Source organism: Mixophyes fleayi, unplaced genomic scaffold, assembly GCF_038048845.1.
Source record: "Mixophyes fleayi isolate aMixFle1 unplaced genomic scaffold, aMixFle1.hap1 Scaffold_62, whole genome shotgun sequence".
Lineage (NCBI taxonomy): Eukaryota > Metazoa > Chordata > Amphibia > Anura > Limnodynastidae > Mixophyes > Mixophyes fleayi.
In genome coordinates, this window is record NW_027448322.1 from 232373 (window position 1) to 250501 (window position 18129).

An 18129-nucleotide genomic window follows, 5' to 3' on the forward strand; every position below is an offset into this window, starting at 1 on the left:
TAATACTGGGGGCAGTGACCGGAGGCTGGGGGGGTAATACTGGGAGCAATACTGGGGCAGTGACAGCAGGCTGGGGGGTAATACTAGGCGCAATACTGGGGCAGTGACAGAAGGCTGGGGGGTAATACTGGGAGCAGTGACAGGAGACTGGGGGGTAATACTGGGGGCAGTGACAGGAGACTGGGGGGTAATACTGGGGGCAGTGACAGGAGGCTGGGGGGTAATACTGGGAGCAATACTGGGGCAGTGACAGGAGGCTGGGGGGTAATACTAGGAGCAATACTGGGGCAGTGACAGGAGGCTGGGGGGTAATACTAGGAGCAATACTGGGGCAGTGACAGGAGGCTGGGGGGTAATACTGGGAGCAGTGACAGGAGACTGGGGGGTAATACTGGGAGCAGTGACAGGAGACTGGGGGGTAATACTGGGAGCAGTGACAGGAGACTGGGGGGTAATACTGGGGGCAGTGACAGAAGGCTGGTGGGTAATACTGGGGGCAGTGACAGGAGACTGGGGGCTAATACTGGGGGCAGTGACAGGAGACTGGCGGGTCATACTGGGGCAGTGACAGGAGGCTGGGGGCAGTGACAGGAGACTGGGGGGTAATACTGGGGGCAGTGACAGGAGACTGGGGGGTAATACTGGGTTCAGTGACAAGAGGCTGGTGGGTAATACTGGGTTCAGTGACAGGAGACTGGGGGGTAATACTGGGGGCAGTGACAAGAGGCTGGTGGGTAATACTGGGTTCAGTGACAGGAGGCTGGGGGGTAATACTGGGGCAGTGACAGGAGGCTGGGAGTAATACTGGGGGCAGTGACAAGAGGCTGGTGGGTAATACTGGGTTCAGTGACAGGAGACTGGGGGGTAATACTGGGGGCAGTGACAGGAGACTGGGGGGTAATACTGGGTTCAGTGACAGGAGACTGGGGGGTAATACTGGGGGCAGTGACAGGAGGCTGGGAGTAATACTGGGGGCAGTGACAGGAGGCTGGGAGTAATACTGGGGGCAGTGACAGGAGGCTGGGAGTAATACTGGGGGCAGTGACAGGAGACTGGGGGTATTACTGGGGGCAGTGACAGGAGGCTGGGGGGTAATACTGGGGGCAGTGACAGGAGGCTGGGGGGTAATACTGGGGCAGTGACAGGAGGCTGGGGGGTAATACTGGGCAGTGACAGGAGGCTGGGGGGTAATACTGGGGCAGTGACAGGAGGCTGGGGGGTAATACTGGGTTCAGTGACAGGAGACTGGGGGGTAATACTGGGTTCAGTGACAGGAGACTAGGGGTAATACTGGGGGCAGTGACAGGAGACTGGGGGGTAATACTGGGGGCAGTGACAGGAGGCTGGGAGTAATACTGGGGGCAGTGACAGGAGACTGGGGGGTAATACTGGGGGCAGTGACAGGAGGCTGGGGGGTAATACTGGGGGCAGTGACAGGAGACTGGGGGGGTAATACTGGGGGCAGTGACAGGAGACTAGGGGGTAATACTGGGGGCAGTGACAGGAGACTGGGGGGGTAATACTGGGAGCAGTGACAGGAGGCTGGGGGGTAATACTGGGGCAGTGACAGGAGGCTGGGGGGTAATACTGGGGGCAGTGACAGGAGACTGGGGGTAATACTGGGGGCAGTGACAGGAGACTGGGAGTAATACTGGGGGCAGTGACAGGAGACTAGGGGGTAATACTGGGGGCAGTGACAGGAGACTGGGGGGTAATACTGGGGCAGTGACAGGAGGCTGGGGGGTAATACTGGGGGCAGTGACAGGAGGCTGGGGGTAATACTGGGGCAGTGACAGGAGGCTGGGGGGTAATACTAGGAGCAATACTGGGGCAGTGACAGGAGGGCTGGGGGGTAATACTGGGAGCAGTGACAGGAGACTGGGGGTAATACTGGGGGCAGTGACAGGAGACTGGGGGGTAATACTGGGGGCAGTGACAGGAGGCTGGGGGGTAATACTGGGAGCAATACTGGGGCAGTGACAGGAGGCTGGGGGGTAATACTAGGAGCAATACTGGGGCAGTGACAGGAGGCTGGGGGGTAATACTGGGAGCAGTGACAGGAGACTGGGGGGTAATACTGGGGCAGTGACAGGAGACTGGGGGGTAATACTGGGGGCAGTGACAGGAGGCTGGGGGGTAATACTGGGAGCAATACTGGGGCAGTGACAGGAGGCTGGGGGGTAAGGGGGGTAATACTAGGAGCAATACTGGGGCAGTGACAGGAGGCTGGGGGGTAATACTGGGAGCAGTGACAGGAGACTGGGGGGCAATACTGGGGGCAGTGACAGGAGGCTGGGGGGTAATACTGGGGGCAGTGACAGGAGGCTGGGGGTAATACTGGGGGCAGTGACAGGAGACTGGGGGCTAATACTGGGGGCAGTGACAGGAGACTGGCGGGTCATACTGGGGCAGTGACAGGAGGCTGGGGGGTAATACTGGGTTCAGTGACAGGAGACTGGGGGGTAATACTGGGGGCAGTGACAGGAGACTAGGGGGTAATACTGGGGGCAGTGACAGGAGGCTGGGGGTAATACTGGGGGCAGTGACAGGAGGCTGGGGGGTAATACTGGGGGCAGTGACAGGAGACTGGGGGGTAATACTGGGGGCAGTGACAGGAGACTGGGGGGTAATACTGGGGGCAGTGACCGGAGGCTGGGGGGGTAATACTGGGAGCAATACTGGGGCAGTGACAGCAGGCTGGGGGGTAATACTAGGCGCAATACTGGGGCAGTGACAGAAGGCTGGGGGGTAATACTGGGAGCAGTGACAGGAGACTGGGGGGTAATACTGGGGGCAGTGACAGGAGACTGGGGGGTAATACTGGGGGCAGTGACAGGAGGCTGGGGGGTAATACTGGGAGCAATACTGGGGCAGTGACAGGAGGCTGGGGGGTAATACTAGGAGCAATACTGGGGCAGTGACAGGAGGCTGGGGGTAATACTAGGAGCAATACTGGGGCAGTGACAGGAGGCTGGGGGGTAATACTGGGAGCAGTGACAGGAGACTGGGGGGTAATACTGGGAGCAGTGACAGGAGACTGGGGGGTAATACTGGGAGCAGTGACAGGAGACTGGGGGGTAATACTGGGGGCAGTGACAGAAGGCTGGTGGGTAATACTGGGGGCAGTGACAGGAGACTGGGGGCTAATACTGGGGGCAGTGACAGGAGACTGGCGGGTCATACTGGGGCAGTGACAGGAGGCTGGGGGCAGTGACAGGAGACTGGGGGGTAATACTGGGGGCAGTGACAGGAGACTGGGGGGTAATACTGGGTTCAGTGACAAGAGGCTGGGGGGTAATACTGGGTTCAGTGACAGGAGACTGGGGGGTAATACTGGGGGCAGTGACAAGAGGCTGGTGGGTAATACTGGGTTCAGTGACAGGAGGCTGGGGGGTAATACTGGGGGCAGTGACAGGAGGCTGGGAGTAATACTGGGGGCAGTGACAAGAGGCTGGTGGGTAATACTGGGTTCAGTGACAGGAGACTGGGGGGTAATACTGGGGGCAGTGACAGGAGACTGGGGGGTAATACTGGGTTCAGTGACAGGAGACTGGGGGGTAATACTGGGGGCAGTGACAGGAGGCTGGGGAGTAATACTGGGAACAGTGACAGGAGACTGGGGGGTAATACTGGGTTCAGTGACAGGAGACTGGGGGGTAATACTGGGAGCAGTGACAGGAGACTGGGGGGTAATACTGGGTTCAGTGACAGGAGACTGGGGGGTAATACTGGGGGCAGTGACAGGAGGCTGGGAGTAATACTGGGAGCAGTGACAGGAGACTGGGGGTAATACTGGGTTCAGTGACAGGAGACTGGGGGGTAATACTGGGGGCAGTGACAGGAGACTGGGGGGTAATACTGGGGGCAGTGACAGGAGACTGGGGGCAGTGACAGGAGACTGGGGGGGTAATACTGGGGGCAGTGACAGGAGGCTGGGGGGTAATACTGGGGGCAGTGACAGGAGGCTGGGGGGTAATACTGGGGGCAGTGACAGGAGGCTGGGGGGTAATACTGGCGCAGTGACAGGAGACTGGGGGCAGTGACAGGAGACTGGGGGGGTAATACTGGGGGCAGTGACAGGAGGCTGGGGGGTAATACTGGGGGTAGTGACAGGAGACTGGGGAGTAATACTGGGGGCAGTGACAGGAGACTGGGGAGTAATACTGGGGGCAGTGACAGGAGACTGGGGAGTAATACTGGGGGCAGTGACAGGAGACTGGGGAGTAATACTGGGGGCAGTGACAGGAGACTGGGGAGTAATACTGGGGGCAGTGACAGGAGACTGGGGGGTAATACTGGGGGCAGTGACAGGAGGCTGGGGGGTAATACTGGGGGCAGTGACAGGAGGCTGGGGGGTAATACTGGGGGCAGTGACAGGAGGCTGGTGGATATAGTGGAGGACAGTGACGGGCTGGTGGAGGGCACTGACAGGGTGAGTGCTGTGTATTATACACAGGGTGAGTGCTGTGGGAGGGGGGCAGGATAAATATTATTTGCAGGTTTAGCCACCTGTTAGTTTCACATCCTCCAAGGGGCTCTGGGGGACCCGCTAACAGGATGCTGCCTCCTACATGTCTCTGCCACTGACCTAACTGTGTGAGAGGGGTGAGCTGCTGTCTGTAGGGGACCTGTGTGTTGGGGTGGGGGAGGGGGGGGTAGGGCCTGGGTGCTGTGCAGATAATAGAGCTGGATTCTCCAGCAACACGTGTTCTACCGGTCCCAGATTCCCCCGGGGGGCTGGCACTGTACTTGTTGCATTGCAGACATAGCTGTGTGTAGGCCATTTGTACTGTGGATAATTGTTTATGTGTGATGTGAATGGGGGTTTTGTGTTATTGTTGCTGCCTGGTGCAGTGCTTGTAATTTATGTCATACACGCGTCCTGAGAGTGAGGGGGCTGTCTGTATTACACGCGTCCTGAGAGGGAGGGGGCTGTCTGCGTTGCGGGCGTCCTGAGAGGGAGGGGGCTGTCTGTATTACACGCGTCCTGAGAGTGAGGGGACTGTCTGTATTACACGCGTCCTGAGAGTGAGGGGGCTGTCTGTATTACACGCGTCCTGAGAGTGAGGGGGCTGTCTGTATTACACCCGTCCTGAGAGTGAGGGGGCTGTCTGTATTACACGCGTCCTGAGAGGGAGGGGGCTGTCTGCGTTGCGGGCGTCCTGAGAGGGAGGGGGCTGTCTGCGTTGCGGGCGTCCTGAGAGGGAGGGGGCTGTCTGCGTTGCGGGCGTCCTGAGAGTGAGGGGGCTGTCTGCGTTGCGGGCGTCCTGAGAGTGAGGGGGCTGTCTGCGTTGCGGGCGTCCTGAGAGTGAGGGGGCTGTCTGCGTTGCGGGCGTCCTGAGAGTGAGGGGGCTGTCTGCGTTGCGGGCGTCCTGAGAGTGAGGGGGCTGTCTGCGTTGCGGGCGTCCTGAGAGTGAGGGGGCTGTCTGCGTTGCAGGCGTCCTGAGAGTGAGGGGGCTGTCTGCGTTGCGGGCGTCCTGAGAGTGAGGGGGCTGTCTGTATTACACCCGTCCCGAGAGTGAGGGGGCTGTCTGTGTTGCGGGCGTCCTGAGAGTGAGGGGGCTGTCTGTATTACACGCGTCCTGAGAGTGAGGGGGCTGTCTGTATTACACGCGTCCTGAGAGTGAGGGGGCTGTCTGTGTTGCGGGCGTCCTGAGAGTGAGGGGGCTGTCTGTATTACACGCGTCCTGAGAGTGAGGGGGCTGTCTGAGTTGCGGGCGTCCTGAGAGTGAGGGGGCTGTCTGTATTACACCCGTCCTGAGAGTGAGGGGGCTGTCTGAGTTGCGGGCGTCCTGAGAGTGAGGGGGCTGTCTGTATTACACCCGTCCTGAGAGTGAGGGGACTGTCTGTGTTGCGGGCGTCCTGAGAGTGAGGGGACTGTCTGTGTTGCGGGCGTCCTGAGAGTGAGGAGACTGTCTATATTACACGCGTCCTGAGAGTGAGGGGGCTGTCTGTATTACACCCGTCCTGAGAGTGAGGGGGCTGTCTGCGTTGCAGGCGTCCTGAGAGTGAGGGGGCTGTCTGTATTACACGCGTCCTGAGAGTGAGGGGGCTGTCTGCGTTGCGGGCGTCCTGAGAGTGAGGGGGCTGTCTGTATTACACCCGTCCCGAGAGTGAGGGGGCTGTCTGTGTTGCGGGCGTCCTGAGAGTGAGGGGGCTGTCTGTATTACACGCGTCCTGAGAGTGAGGGGGCTGTCTGTGTTGCGGGCGTCCTGAGAGTGAGGGGGCTGTCTGTATTACACGCGTCCTGAGAGTGAGGGGGCTGTCTGATTTGCGGGCGTCCTGAGAGTGAGGGGGCTGTCTGTATTACACCCGTCCTGAGAGTGAGGGGGCTGTCTGCGTTGCGGGCGTCCTGAGAGTGAGGGGGCTGTCTGTGTTGCGGGCGTCCTGAGAGTGAGGGGACTGTCTGCGTTGCGGGCGTCCTAAGAGTGAGGGGGCTGTCTGCGTTGCGGGCGTACTGAGAGTGAGGGGGCTGTCTGCATTGCGGGCGTCCTGAGAGTGAGGAGACTGTCTGTATTACACCCGTCCTGAGAGTGAGGGGGCTGTCTGCGTTGCGGGCGTCCTGAGAGTGAGGGGGCTGTCTGTATTACACCCGTCCTGAGAGTGAAGGGGCTGTCTGCGTTGCGGGCGTCCTGAGAGTGAGGGGGCTGTCTGTATTACACCCGTCCTGAGAGTGAGGGGACTGTCTGCGTTGCGGGCGTCCTAAGAGTGAGGGGGCTGTCTGCGTTGCGGGCGTCCTGAGAGTGAGGGGGCTGTCTGTATTACACCCGTCCTGAGAGTGAGGGGGCTGTCTGTATTACACCCGTCCTGAGAGTGAGGGGGCTGTCTGCGTTGCGGGCGTCCTGAGAGTGAGGGGGCTGTCTGTATTACACCCGTCCTGAGAGTGAGGGGGCTGTCTGCGTTGCGGGCGTCCTAAGAGTGAGGGGGCTGTCTGCGTTGCGGGCGTACTGAGAGTGAGGGGGCTGTCTGTATAGGAGGAGTCTGCCAGCTGTGCCTCCACATGTCATATAATGCTCCCTGTCCACATCATTATCTTCTCACAACAATGTTCCTCCATTGAAGGAAATGAATTTTTTTGCAAATTCTCCGTGGTCACCAGAAGCCACGTTACTCCCCTGCTCATCCTCCTACCTGGGCAAACTGCTGCTCACCTGCCCTGTGTATGTATATATACATGTACACTGAGTGGCCAGATGTTAGTACTGGGTGGGGCCCCCAGAACAGCCGGGTGCTGGAATCATGAGATATTCTGATCCATGTGTGATAACATCATGCAGATGCTGCACATTTATACATGTGGTGTTTTATTCTGCAATTGATGAAAAACAAACAAAATGAATCTGGTTCTCAACTTACAATTAAATCAATGTCTACTTGTTCATTTATTGCTGGGTGCAGTATCTTGGGGTGACACTGGCAGTTTGTTAGGCCCCACAGAAACCATAACTATCTCCACGTCTGTTCTCTTCCATGTAACACACATCCCAATGTCTACCTCTGATTCTCCACAGAACCTCACTCCCCCCCCCCCCCCCCCCCCCCCCTGCCCCGGCACCTCATGCCCCCTCCCCCCGGCACCTCATGCCCCCTCCCTTCATGTACCTGTGACCCCCCACCATGTACATTGGTAACTGTATTGTGCACAGTTTATCAGTTTCTCCAGCCTGGTACTCTGCCCCTCTCCTTCTGCTCTGTACTCTGACATTATGATGATTTATGCCGTTCCTGTTCTGTATAATTAACCTCCTCTGCTGGCTCTCGTCCATTACTTGCTCATATTCTGTTATTAAGATCATGTTGTCAGCAGTAAGTATTGTAGAACTTGTTGCCTTTGCAGATCGTGCACTTTTGTTTTTATCCCCTGAGGCTTTTTTCCCCCTTCTCAGTGAGAAGCGACCACTTTCTATACATCAGTCTCTTTTGAAAAATATTACTCTACACAGAACTTTCAGCCTGTTTAGATTGTGTTCTGTCATGTGCATCTTATTTACATGTCAACAAATAAGGATGAATCATCAGTGGTGCTGCATGAGTGTGTGGTAAGGTCACATGTCACCAGGAAGGTGGAAGTCATTAGAAGCGGGTGCTGGTGGCAGAGGATCCGTCACCAGGAGATGAGGGAGTTAGTAGCGGGTGAAGAGGGGAGGTATGTCTCATCGTGAGATGTAGGTGATAGGCGACCATTATGGTAGTGAGTACAAGAAGTTGGTGATTGACCATTAAGTTAATGCTTCTCTCTCTACAATCACAGGAAATAAAATTTGATCTCTGCTTCCCCGTTTTATGACTGGAGTTGACAGTGCTGCCATTCTTCCTAGTATCTCAACCGTTCTGGGATTCTTCAAAGCAGGAACGCTGTTTCTCTCCAGAAAGGATTACCTTCAGGGGCGGATCTTATATTTGTATTTGTGTCCAGTCTTCTGGAGAGAGGTTCTGAGTGCACGTTACGGGGACTCCTCGATAATGTTCTGCCTAGAGGCGCAGCACTGGCCCGTGGAACGCTGTGACATCCCATGGATATGGCTCCACGGGGGACACATCTAATTTGAAGCACCAAATCCCATATCCATTGCAATAATAACTGTCTCCTGGACTACTGCAGAACCTGATCCAAGGTGGACATTGCTCAGTAGAAGATTCTACACCTGTGAAGAGCTGGGAAAATGGCCAGCTCCAGCGTGAAGCGTAAGTAGCGGTTGGGAGCTTGTGCTTTGCTTCAAAGTCTTTTTGTTTTAGTTTGATCAAGTTTAATGGTTAAGATTACGTCTGGATGAGTCGCTCAGCTCACAGACCCCTAGAACTGCTTCAGCCATTCAGGGACACTTGGGCTGAATGTCCCCCAATGTGGCAGCTAGATGTGTACAATAAAGGCTGTAACTTTAATACAACAGCGCCCCCCTTGTGGCCATATTATAAAATATGTGATGTTTCGGCCAAATATATTTACAAATATTATTTCAGTGTTTTGTTCCTTTTCCTCTTCGTGACCAGAACTAATGTTTTGGTGATTTGTCAAAAAGGCAACGCATGTATATTTTATATTCTTGTTTTCAGGGTTGTCTTTTCATGGTATTTTTTTTTCCTTATTGCCCCGTATGGGTTTCCACCAGACGTCCCTTTGTTGTATACGGTCTGACATGCTTCTAGGGACCAGGAATAAAGGGGGATCTGTTTCCCTAATCACATGATACGTTCCCAGGGTAACATGGCCATCTGCATAACTCCTACGCTTGGAAGAAAGGGGTGATAGGGCTGAAAAGAAAGTAATGGGGGGATGGATTTATTTTGGGGTGACTGTCGTTAAGTGTAACATTCCCGTCTTCTTGCACTGTTGTGCTACACGCTCACAGACTGTGCGATGTGAGGGGATTAGACAGTGTTTGCTGTTAGTAAGTAGTCCGAAATTAACACCTGTTTAAACCTGATTGTTCCAAAACGCCCAAATCTCTGCCCATTTCTGCATCTTGGGAAACTTCTCTGCCCCTTGCTCATCTGGAAGCCGCCTTCCGGTAGATGCAGCTGTACAAGTGATCCGCACCCCCCTTCCGCTGTATAAACTAACAGGTGCTGCGGACGTTCAGTTGTGGTTTATCTTCCTGCCAGGACTGGCGATAACCCTCATGGACGCCTCCACGGACAAAGATTTGGAGGTGCAGGAGCAGATTTACAACTCGTTGTGTTTCATGGGAGAGACGGCCCCTGCGGAGATACTGGAGTCATGTGATTCCTACCTGCGCCAGCATGACAAGGTAAGGACCTCCATATATCCTGCTTGTCCGTGTGTAAGTACAGTGTAGATAGACCGGTCTGTAACATGATATAACCTGTAATAATGGTGTGAGCCTCACTGCGCAGCGACTCGCTGGTAACGGTGTCCTGAGAGGGAACTCTCCATGTTGGGTGATAGAATCTAACTGATCCTCCAAAAGGAGATTTCCAGTATGACCGATCCATTACATATAACATACAAAGAACATACGTGGCTAATTCCTGAGAGAACGTGTCTCCTTTGTATGTCTGTGTGACAGGTGCAGATCTGCAGTGCGTAGTCTGCACAGCTCTCAGTTCAGCTATGAGCGTTGTATGTTCTTAGCGTGTCCGTGTGAGAGACACATGCTGCTCAGGTACTTTGTGTTCACTAACCAGGGGCAATAGAAATGCATGAAATGATTTTCTTACAGGGGCCCTGTGGCCCCTATCCTGGTGAGGCAATATAAGGTCAGAGCAGTAAATGGTGCAGACGTCCTCTGAGGGTTCAGCAATGGATCTTCGTCATGGTTGTGAGTTACCGGCATCGTCTTCTCTCCCCCAGTTGTCCTATGTTCATCGCACCATCATCCTGAGAGCCATGGAGACCGTGGTCAAGAACAACCTGACCTCGCTGAGCAAGGACACGGCCAAGATGGTCATTCTGCTGGCGTCCAACGAGATGACCAAGTCTAAGGTTGGTGCCTCTTGTCTCCGGTTGTTCAGTGATGGATCTGATGCTGGTCTGACACCGGTGGGAGATCACAAGGGGTTGTTCACCGGATATCTGACATTAGTGTCAGTGTGAGCATCAGGCTTAGGTGTCAATCTAGGTGGATCTGTTCAGTGATCCCACAGAATGTATGATGGACAGGATCCCAGTGAGAATACATACATACATACATACATACATACATACATACATACGTTTCCCCTGTAATCATAAATACATTCTATCCATTGTAAAATATCAAATAATGAATACAATGCAACAAAAACCCTCTAGAACAGAGGTACAAGTATATAAATCAAGAGGGAGCAGAAAATACAAATGAATGGCCGTTATGTCTGAATGGGAAACCTGTTTGAATATGTAGTTTGTGAATGAAGTAAATCCCTGCTTGCTCTGCCTATCTATACACAGAGCTCCTATAGATCCGTGTTGTCCACACCAGCAGCTGAAATGACCACGTAGGACCTCTAGGTGTATAATGTACAGAAGTCCGGAGGTGACCACCCAGTAGCCCATGTACGTTAGAGAAGACATTGTGGTCACTGTGGTATATTCTTCATGTGCCGCTGACTTCAGTCTTATCAATTATCCTCGTTACAGGCAATTGGTGGCGTCCGTATTCCATCAGAAAACAAGTTGGATAAATCCTATAAGATTATATGTGGTTACACGTGTTGAGTCTGTGTGGGGCCGCGTTGAGACGTTGGTCCAATTAACTTCCTTAGGGTGCAGAAGCCCAATGATGACGAAATAGGGCTTCAAATCCATGATGACTGACTGTGAATAGGCGTCCTTATCATGATGAGGTCCTGAGTAGGTTTCCACTGACGAAACGCGTAGGGTCACCTAGTCACGATTGTAACTTTGGACTTGGAGAGCTGTGAGCACTATTCTGACATCTTTGGGCTTCTGGTCACTAAGGACAGCGGAGAGAACAGAAAACCGCTGCCGTCGGGTGACTGTTTAGTGGTGCTCTGGAAGCTCATCTCCTTCTGCCATGCTTTCCACCTCCGTGTTTCCTGTAATGAATGATTGGACATTGGGTTGTCTGATTATTGTTCCCCGTTTATCTACCTCTCAGGACATTGTATTTGAATGGCAGCAGGCCGCCAGTAGCGTCCTCGTCGCTGTGGGAAGAAGTTTCATTAACAGCGTCATGGAGGAGATTCTGCTCAAGTTCCAGCCGGGGATCCTCCCACATTTCTTCATCATGCAGACGTTGGCCAACCTGTCTTTGGCTAATGGTAGGTTCCACGTTCGTTATTCTGTTACTTTAATGTGAAATCCATAATAAAACACCCTAATTATAGGATAGACTCCATTCAGCCCGTATATATCATTATTCTCGGAGCAGCCAGGGTAGAACATGTCTGAGATACTGACTGGCTCATTAGGCTTCATGTTTCTGTGAGGTCTTCCACCCTTTTGACTCTGAATAAAGTGAAATATCTCTGTACGCCTAATGGTTGATACGTAAGGAGGAAGTTCCACTCATGGGAGAAGTGTGCACAGACTCCCACACAGCACAGTCCAGAGAGGGCCCATCAAACCCTATGTCAGTGCTTCCCACACTGTGCGCTGTGGGAATCTCGCAGGGCTGCCAGGGCCGGTGGTAAGAAAGGTGGAGGATTACTTGGTAATTATTTTGGCTTAGAGGTGCCTTGAAAAAATTATAGGGATCCTAATGGTGCCTTGAACTGAGAAAGTCTAGGATCCACTGTCCTATGTAACACACCATGGTGCCAAGTAAGATCTAGTGTAATAATCTGGCGTTTCTGCCCCCACAACCCCTCCCACAAGAATTTGGGCTCCGTTAGGCTAAGTGCACACTGGAGGTTTAATTTAGCCATACTCTTATAACCCATAGCCACAAATATTACCCTTCATTCTCTCCAGTAGTACGTGGGATAGGAGGATACTGTTACTCTGATACTCGATCTCCTGTAGTACGTGGGGTAGGAGGGTACTGTTACTCTGATACCCGATCTCCTCTAGTACGTGGGGTAGGAGGGTACTGTTACTCTGATACCTGATCTCCTGTAGTACGTGGGGTAGGAGGGTACTGTTACTCTGATACCCGATCTCCTCTAGTACGTGGGGTAGGAGGGTACTGTTACTCTGATACCTGATCTCCCGTAGTACGTGAGATAGGAGAGTACTGATACTCGCTCTCCTGTAGTACGTGGGGTAGGAGGATACTGTTAATGATACTCGCTCTCCTGTAGTACGTGAGATAGGAGGGTACTGTTACTCTGATACCCGATCTCCTCTAGTACGTGGGGTAGGAGGGTACTGTTACTCTGATACCTGATCTCCTGTAGTACGTGGGGTAGGAGGGTACTGTTACTCTGATACCTGATCTCCTGTAGTACGTGGGGTAGGAGGGTACTGTTACTCTGATACTCGCTCTCCTGTAGTACGTGGGATAGGAGGGTACTGTTACTCTGATACTCGCTCTCCTGTAGTACGTGGGATAGGAGGGTACTGTTACTCTGATACTCGCTCTCCTGTAGTACGTGGGATAGGAGGGTACTGTTACTCTGATACCCGATCTCCTGTAGTACGTGGGGTAGGAGGGTACTGTTACTCTGATACCTGATCTCCTGTAGTACGTGGGATAGGAGGGTACTGTTACTCTGATACCCGATCTCCTCTAGTACGTGGGGTAGGAGGGTACTGTTACTCTGATACCTGATCTCCTGTAGTACGTGGGGTAGGAGGGTACTGTTACTCTGATACCTGATCTCCTGTAGTACGTGGGGTAGGAGGGTACTGTTACTCTGATACTCGCTCTCCTGTAGTACGTGGGATAGGAGGGTACTGTTACTCTGATACTCGCTCTCCTGTAGTACGTGGGATAGGAGGGTACTGTTACTCTGATACCTGATCTCCTGTAGTACGTGGGGTAGGAGGGTACTGTTACTCTGATACTCGCTCTCCTGTAGTACGTGGGATAGGAGGGTACTGTTACTCTGATACCAGATCTCCTGTAGTACGTGGGGTAGGAGGGTACTGTTACTCTGATACTCGCTCTCCTGTAGTACGTGGGATAGGAGGGTACTGTTACTCTGATACCTGATCTCCTGTAGTACGTGGGGTAGGAGGGTACTGTTACTCTGATACTCGCTCTCCTGTAGTACGTGGGATAGGAGGGTACTGTTACTCTGATACCAGATCTCCTGTAGTACGTGAGGTAGGAGGGTACTGTTACTCTGATACTCGCTCTCCTGTAGTACGTGGGATAGGAGGGTACTGTTACTCTGATACCCGATCTCCTGTAGTACGTGGGGTAGGAGGGTACTGTTACTCTGATACCAGATCTCCTGTAGTACGTGGGATAGGAGGGTACTGTTACTCTGATACCTGATCTCCTGTAGTACGTGGGATAGGAGGGTACTGTTACTCTGATACCCGATCTCCTGTAGTACGTGGGATAGGAGGGTACTGTTACTCTGATACCTTATCTCCTTTTTAGTCTTTGGGATGGTTCCCTTCCTGAACTCCGTCCTGGGGACGATGCTGCCGATGTTGGCGATGGCTAAGCAGGACCCGATGAAAGCCGTGTTCTGTGTGGGTGAGTGTACAGAGTAATTGATGCTGCTTGTATAATAATTATCACTGGCTGGCTCCGTTGCTCTACTAGTGTATAAGATAACATCCTCCTCCGTTCTGCAGCCCTGCAGCACTTCAGTGAGGGCATCCAGGAATATCTGGCTAACCTGGACAAGGCTCCTGACCCCACAGTGAGGAAAGACACCTTCTCCAGCGACCTGTTCAGCGCCTACGATGTCCTGTTTAATAACTGGCTCCAGAACCGAGACTCCAAGGTAAGGCTGCCGCCCCAGGGAAACAATGGCTGTGTTCATATAGTGTATTACTTATCTCGTTGGTCCTCTGTATTGTCCTGTCTGTAGAAGACTTCGCTCCCTGTCCTTCCCCATCCCAGGTATCATGGCGGCTGGTTGGTGATCACTGTCTGCGTCCTCTACAGTCATGGCCAAAAGTTTTGAGAATGCCTCAGTTTTTATGATGACAATTTGCATATACTCCAGAATGTTATGAAGAGTGATCAGATGTATTGCAATTAATTTCAAAGTCCCTCTTTGCCATGACAATGAACTTTATCACAAATACAACATTTCCACTGCATTTCAGCCCTGACACAAAAGGACCAGCTGACATCAGGTCAGTGATTCTCTCGTTAACACAGGTCAGAGTGTCGGCCAGGACAAGGCTGGAGATCACTCTGTCATGCTAATTGAGTTAGAATAACAGACTGTAAGCTTTAAAAGGAGGGTGGTACTTGAAATCATTATTCTTCCTCTTTTAACCATGGTTATCTGCAAGGAAACACAGGCAGTCATCATTGCTTTGCACAAAAAGGGCTTCACAGGATATTGCTGCTAGTAAGATTGCACCTAAATCAACGATTTATCGGATCATTAAGAACTTCAAGGAGAGAGGTTCAATAGTTGTGAAGAAGGATTCAGGGAACTTCTAGCAAGCGCCTGGACCATCTCCTAACGTTGATTCAGCTGCGGGATCGGGGCAGCGCCAGTGCAGAGCTAGCTCAGGAAACATGATAATTAGTGCAGTGATGACCTATAACTAGACCATTGCACCAATATAACAATCTGTGTCTGAAATATAGCACAAAATGCTGTATTACAGGATTACTGGCTCATATCAATACCGAAATCACAAACTTGATGTGTGCTAAATATAAAAATAATGTCAACCAGATTATCAGCTAATACCCTTTCATTAAGCTATATTTCCTAAATTAATAATCTATCATTGCAAATACGTTGTATAACCGTATAATACCATGCTGTGAATATATATATATATATGACACCAGCAATCGGTGCTCAAATTCTACTAGTTGTAAAATCATATATAAAAAATCTATATAGTAATATCTGGACGAAAATATGTCCTTAATTCCTCTACAGCAGTGTCGCAGTACACAGTGCTCTTCTTATATTAAGGTTAGTTTCCAGGTTCTAGAATCTAGAAACTAAAAAGATAAAGGCTCCGCCTAGTGAGGTATCTCCATTCTTAATCGACTAATTCAACTCTTTATAGGCACACCCACTTGTGTATTATGTGTCTTACGTCTCTGCTCCATATACGGATGAAGATCTCATATAACGGTATAAAAAAGAAAATAGTGCAATATTGCTTTTTCATGAACAACACCCGAGTAATCCAACCGCACTCACATAGTGGATTAATACTTTAGAATCTTCTTATATATCCCATGATGACCTTATCACAGCAGTGGAGCTCACCCGAGATACATGTGTGTAAATAGCCTGTATTATGTCTCCTTATCGGGATCTCTGTACACTTCAGACATCCACTTTTAATTTGCTTCATATGATGGTGAACTCCATAAACCAAAAAATATATAAAAAAGAACACAGAGGACAGCGCTGTTGTATTAATCCAGTAGGTGAGTCCGGCCCGTGGATCCAGCCTTACAAGTGAACAGATCGCATCCTTGACGCGTTTCTCTTCCCAGGCTTGTGGTTTCTTCCTGGGCCTGAATACAGAATATATTCTGATTATAGCACATATGTCTAATGGAAAGGATTAACCCCTTATCTGTTTGACAACTCCCCACAGATGTGGACAGGTTACACGGATGTATATAAATATACTGAATATAAAATTATTAAGAAACAAAGGATGCAAGAATAGTTTCTTAGATGCGGTTCTGAAGGATCCCCAGACTTTGGGAAGGGTAAACCATCAACAGGAAGTACCAGGAGGATACAAACAAGAGACCAAGAGGTTTAAGTCTTTGTGAGAATTAACAAATCTGTTAAAAATGTCTTCCTTAAGAGAGACTTTAATTAGATGAAAGCCTACTTGTTGGGAATAGCTGAGAGTATACCGTACTAGAGTATACCGTAATAGATTGTATCATCATTTATTTATATAGTGCCACTAATTCCGTATGGGAAGAAGTTCTAGTTATGCTGAAATCTGAGTTAATACTCAGAGTAACATTGAATCTGATCCTGGGCAGCACGGTGGCTCAGTGGTTAGCACTTATGCCTCACAGCATTGGAGTCATGAGTTCAATTCCCGATCATGGCCGTATCTGTGTGGAGTTTATATGTTCTCCTTGTGTTTGCGTGTGTTTCCTCCGGGTGCTCTGGTTTCCTTCCACACTCCAAAAACATACTGGTAGGTTAATTGGCTGCTAACAAATTGACCCTAGTCTGTCTGTCTGTCTGTGTGTGTGTGTGTGTGTGTGTGTGTGTGTGTGTGTGTGTATATTAGGGAATTTAGACTGTAAGCCCCATACGGACAGGGACTGACTGATGCGAGTGAGTTCTCTGTACAACACTGCGGAATTAGTGGCGCTATATAAATAACTGATGATGGTGATGGACAGTTGAGTGATGGGACAATATCATTTAAGAGAAAATCAACGTTAAATTTATTGTCAATCGTTCTCAGAGGAGTTTACATAATTGTCACAAACATATCCCACTATTCCCAGCTGACAGAATGAGAACAGAGCATTATATACGCTGTTATTCCTGGTCACTGCCACTTATTATCTGTGGTCTGAAGAGCTCACTTTCTAATCACATTGATACTATGTATTATACAGCTTTACTATCCATGAACACTGTTGTATGATTGTAGCTTTATTAGAAGCTGAGTTTGTCTGTTCAGACATTTTCTTAGAAGAAAATCTGTGTTGTACAAATGTTGACTGTTTTTATCCTATTTAGCGCAAGTTTTGGCTTTGATTGCCCAGTATGACTGAGTATCACTGCGTGTATGCAAAGCATGAAACATGTACAGACACATGAAGGGTTCGAGCTCTGACAGGTCACTATTAGAATAAGCCGCACTCCCCTCTCTCCGCAGGTCAGACTCGCTGTGGTCTTATAGAATAAGCCCCTCTCTCCGCAGGTCAGACTCGCTGTGGTCTAATAGAATAAGCCCCTCTCTCCGCAGGTCAGACTCGCTGTGGTCTTATAGAATAAGCCCCTCTCTCCACAGGTCAGACCTGCTGTGGTCTTATAGAATAAGCCCCTCTCTCCGCAGGTCAGACTCGCTGTGGTCTTATAGAATAAGCCCCTCTCTCCACAGGTCAGATCCGCGGTGGTTTTGTATAATAAGCCCCTCTCTCCGCAGGTCAGATCCGCAGTGGTCTTATAGAATAAGCCCCTCTCTCCGCAGGTCACTCGCTGTGATCTTATAGAATAAGCCCCTCTCTCCGCAGGTCAGATCCGCAGTGGTTTTGTATAATAAGCCCCTCTCTCCGCAGGTCAGATCCGCGGTGGTTTTGTATAATAAGCCCCTCTCTCCGCAGGTCAGATCCGCGGTGGTCTTATAGAATAAGCCCCTCTCTCCGCAGGTCAGACTCGCTGTGATCTTATAGAATAAGCCCCTCTCTCCGCAGGTCAGATCCGCAGTGGTTTTGTATAATAAGCCCCTCTCTCCGCAGGTCAGATCCGCGGTGGTTTTGTATAATAAGCCCCTCTCTCCGCAGGTCAGATCCGCGGTGGTTTTGTATAATAAGCCCCTCTCTCCGCAGGTCAGATCCGCGGTGGTCTTATAGAATAAGCCCCTCTCTCCGCAGGTCAGACTCGCTGTGATCTTTTAGAATAAGCCCCTCT

The 18129-nt window shown here is 51.1% G+C and overlaps 1 protein-coding gene across 1 annotated transcript in view; it reads left to right on the top strand.

Annotated features, from left to right (window-relative positions):
• The first annotated feature begins 4513 nt into the window (after positions 1-4513).
• Positions 4514-18129, top strand: part of LOC142135144 (maestro heat-like repeat-containing protein family member 1) — a 75668-nt gene continuing 62052 nt past the window's right edge. The window contains 7 exon segments of the mRNA XM_075194573.1: positions 4514-4605; positions 8252-8685; positions 9604-9749; positions 10313-10444; positions 11562-11724; positions 13956-14054; positions 14156-14307. Of these exon segments, the coding sequence (XP_075050674.1) occupies positions 8664-8685; positions 9604-9749; positions 10313-10444; positions 11562-11724; positions 13956-14054; positions 14156-14307 (714 nt within the window). The 5' untranslated portion in view covers positions 4514-4605; positions 8252-8663.